Here is a 1130-nt window from a genome sequence, read left to right as displayed (position 1 = left end):
CACGATGGGCACCAGCTTGGATTTGGTCTCCTCCCAGTTGGTTCCGATCTTCTCCTTTAAGCTCTTGACCACAGGCTCCAGCTTGGTCTTCATCTCCTCCATGTGCTGGCGCTGCTTGGCCGAGTACTCCTCGAAGAAAGGCTTCAGCTCGTCACTGTACTCCTGGAAGTGCTTCTCCAGCACCTGCCTCAGCTCCTTGCGCATGGGCTCGATCTTCTTGCGGAGCTCCTCCACGTCTTTGATCAGCTTCTCACGCCTGTCTTTAGTGGCGTCCAGCATCTGGGTGCTGAATGGGCTGATGGTTTGGAAGCCGTCCTGAAAGTAGCCGTGGAGGTTGTCCACAGACTGGCCCAGGAATTCCCTAAACAGAGGATTTAGGTTAGCTGTCACTGGAATAGTTGACATTGTGCACCTTCTTAAGATGTAATGTGGAGAGTTACTTAAACTTACTCAAAGCATGAAATCAAAATCGACTCTTTAAAGTAAAGCCATTTCTACTCCGATAACATAACTAAAACTGCTTTTGAGCGGCCCCTGCTGATCCCTGATACAGCCACTCTATCCAGACCTGTATGTGCTGTCTTTGCGCTTTCTTACTTGTAGTCTTTGAACTCGGTGTCGTCGAGGTGAGTGAGGGCCTTGTGTGCCGACTGCTTCAGCTGATCAGCGTAAACCTGGAACGCAGACTTCACATGCTCCAGCTGCGACGGCGGCTCGTCCTGCTGGAATCGGGCCTGGCAGCCTGAGCAAAGCACACGCAGATTCAGACGCTTGAGTCTGGAGCAAGGGCCGAGCTTGATGTGTTCAGTTAGAGTTATAGAGTTACAGTTTAATCTGAATACAGCTAACTGAATACAGTAGCAAAAAAATAATAATAATTTTCATTTCTTAATCACTATTTTACTCTCGTTTCTCAGTAAAAATATCTAAACATCTTTTGATCATTTTAAATTAAAAGCTAAATTGTGAGATATTAGAAAATATTTTTTTAAGTTTATTTCTTACCCCCCTGGCATAAACTAGCAAGAACCTCTTAAAACCAGAATAAATACTAGAAGGTTTAGAAACAAGATATCTACATGTATTCTTTGAAAACAAGACTTAGTATCTTAACAAAATGTATCTGGGTT

At 44.5% G+C, this 1130-nt stretch overlaps 1 protein-coding gene across 1 annotated transcript in view; it reads right to left on the bottom strand.

The window, feature by feature from the left end:
• Positions 1 to 881, bottom strand: part of LOC107575423 (apolipoprotein A-I-1-like) — a gene marked incomplete at its 5' end in the record, with an annotated part of 1989 nt that extends 1108 nt beyond the window's left edge. Inside the window, 2 exons of the mRNA XM_016261800.1 lie at positions 4 to 361; positions 598 to 881. Of these exons, the coding sequence (XP_016117286.1) occupies positions 4 to 361; positions 598 to 881 (642 nt within the window). The remainder of the gene's footprint in view (positions 1 to 3; positions 362 to 597) is intronic.
• Positions 882 to 1130: the final 249 nt, after the last annotated feature.

Source organism: Sinocyclocheilus grahami, unplaced genomic scaffold (assembly GCF_001515645.1).
Source record: "Sinocyclocheilus grahami isolate Dianchi unplaced genomic scaffold, SAMN03320097.WGS_v1.1 scaffold2630.1, whole genome shotgun sequence".
Classification (NCBI taxonomy): domain Eukaryota; kingdom Metazoa; phylum Chordata; class Actinopteri; order Cypriniformes; family Cyprinidae; genus Sinocyclocheilus; species Sinocyclocheilus grahami.
This window is presented reverse-complemented; position numbering and strand designations above follow the sequence as displayed.